The following is a 1,172-nucleotide window of genomic DNA, read 5'->3' on the forward strand; positions in this document are numbered from 1 at the left end:
CCTTTAAATAAATGAAAAACATGAACAATCTATCAAAGACGAAATATGAGATACATTTTCTTGTATTTAAGATTTTTGTCATCTCATGCAATTTTGCCTCAGGTGAATTTATCTTGTTTTTTGTATTTTTTTGTATTGAAAAACACATTAAGAATGGGATTTTTTTTGTAATGCAAGTATTAGTATTATTGGCTAGATGATGGTTTTCTAATTATGAGAATGGCACAACTGCAAAATACCACATGTCCAGCGTTAGACAAACATTTAAGTTCCATTTATGTATATAAATATACGCTTCACAGTTTTGTATAGTGATTGCATTTGTGTAATGTTGATCAGGGCGTGTGAACATACATGTGGCCACTCTGGCGCTGACAGGAATGCTCTTCTTGTTGTTGAGGATGGCATAAACGTTGATGAGATACTCGATTCCTGGCTCCAGCTCAGAGACGGTAGCAGACTTACGATCTCCAGGCACACGGAAGTCCAACTGCAGGCCGCCTGGTGACGTCGGGACGTATGTAACCAAATACTCCGCCACCAGCATCTCGTTCTTCCATGTGAGGTTCACCTTCTCCGTGGTCACATCTGTAATGGTCAGGTCTTCCGGTGGTGAGACTGGGAAAGATATTAAGGGTCATTTACATCATGTTGAGAGAGTGAATGATCTTTTGTGCCAAATAGTAGGAAAATTATCCATGTCTCCACTGTGGTGACTGGAAAAAAACATCCAATCAAACTGCTGAGAGGTTTGAATTGAACTACACTGAGTAAATTAACTTAGGTTTCTTATTAACGGCAGTTTTTGGACCTTTTGACATGACTTTAATTGTTGTCTGCATTGACCTTCACCACTAATGTTCCTCTATATAAAGCTAATGGATTTCTCAGGGACACATATGGTGTGAGTTTGCTGTCAAAGTAAAAAAAAAAATCAAGCATGTTCAGCACTTTATTTGTGCAAAAAGATGGATCTAAAATAGTGTACTATGTAGTAGATTTTTTTATGTTTAAGTCTAGAAGTCTATTCTGCTCAGGCTGCATTTATTTGATCAAAATACAGAAAAATGGCAATATTGTGAAATATCATTACAATTTAAAAGAACTGTTTTCTACCTGAATATATCTTAAAATGTTATTTATTTCTGTGATCAAAGCTGAATTTTCAGCAT

At 36.1% G+C, this 1,172-nt stretch overlaps 1 protein-coding gene across 1 annotated transcript in view; it reads right to left on the bottom strand.

Annotated features, from left to right (window-relative positions):
• Nucleotides 1-1,172, bottom strand: part of LOC107557573 (tenascin-like) — an 82,442-nt gene that overhangs the window by 52,353 nt on the left and 28,917 nt on the right. Inside the window, exon 4 of the mRNA XM_016241047.1 lies at nt 227-618. Within this exon, the coding sequence (XP_016096533.1) occupies nt 227-618 (392 nt within the window). The remainder of the gene's footprint in view (nt 1-226; nt 619-1,172) is intronic.

The sequence above is a fragment of the Sinocyclocheilus grahami genome, unplaced genomic scaffold (assembly GCF_001515645.1).
Source record: "Sinocyclocheilus grahami isolate Dianchi unplaced genomic scaffold, SAMN03320097.WGS_v1.1 scaffold609.1, whole genome shotgun sequence".
Taxonomy (NCBI): Eukaryota; Metazoa; Chordata; class Actinopteri; order Cypriniformes; family Cyprinidae; genus Sinocyclocheilus; species Sinocyclocheilus grahami.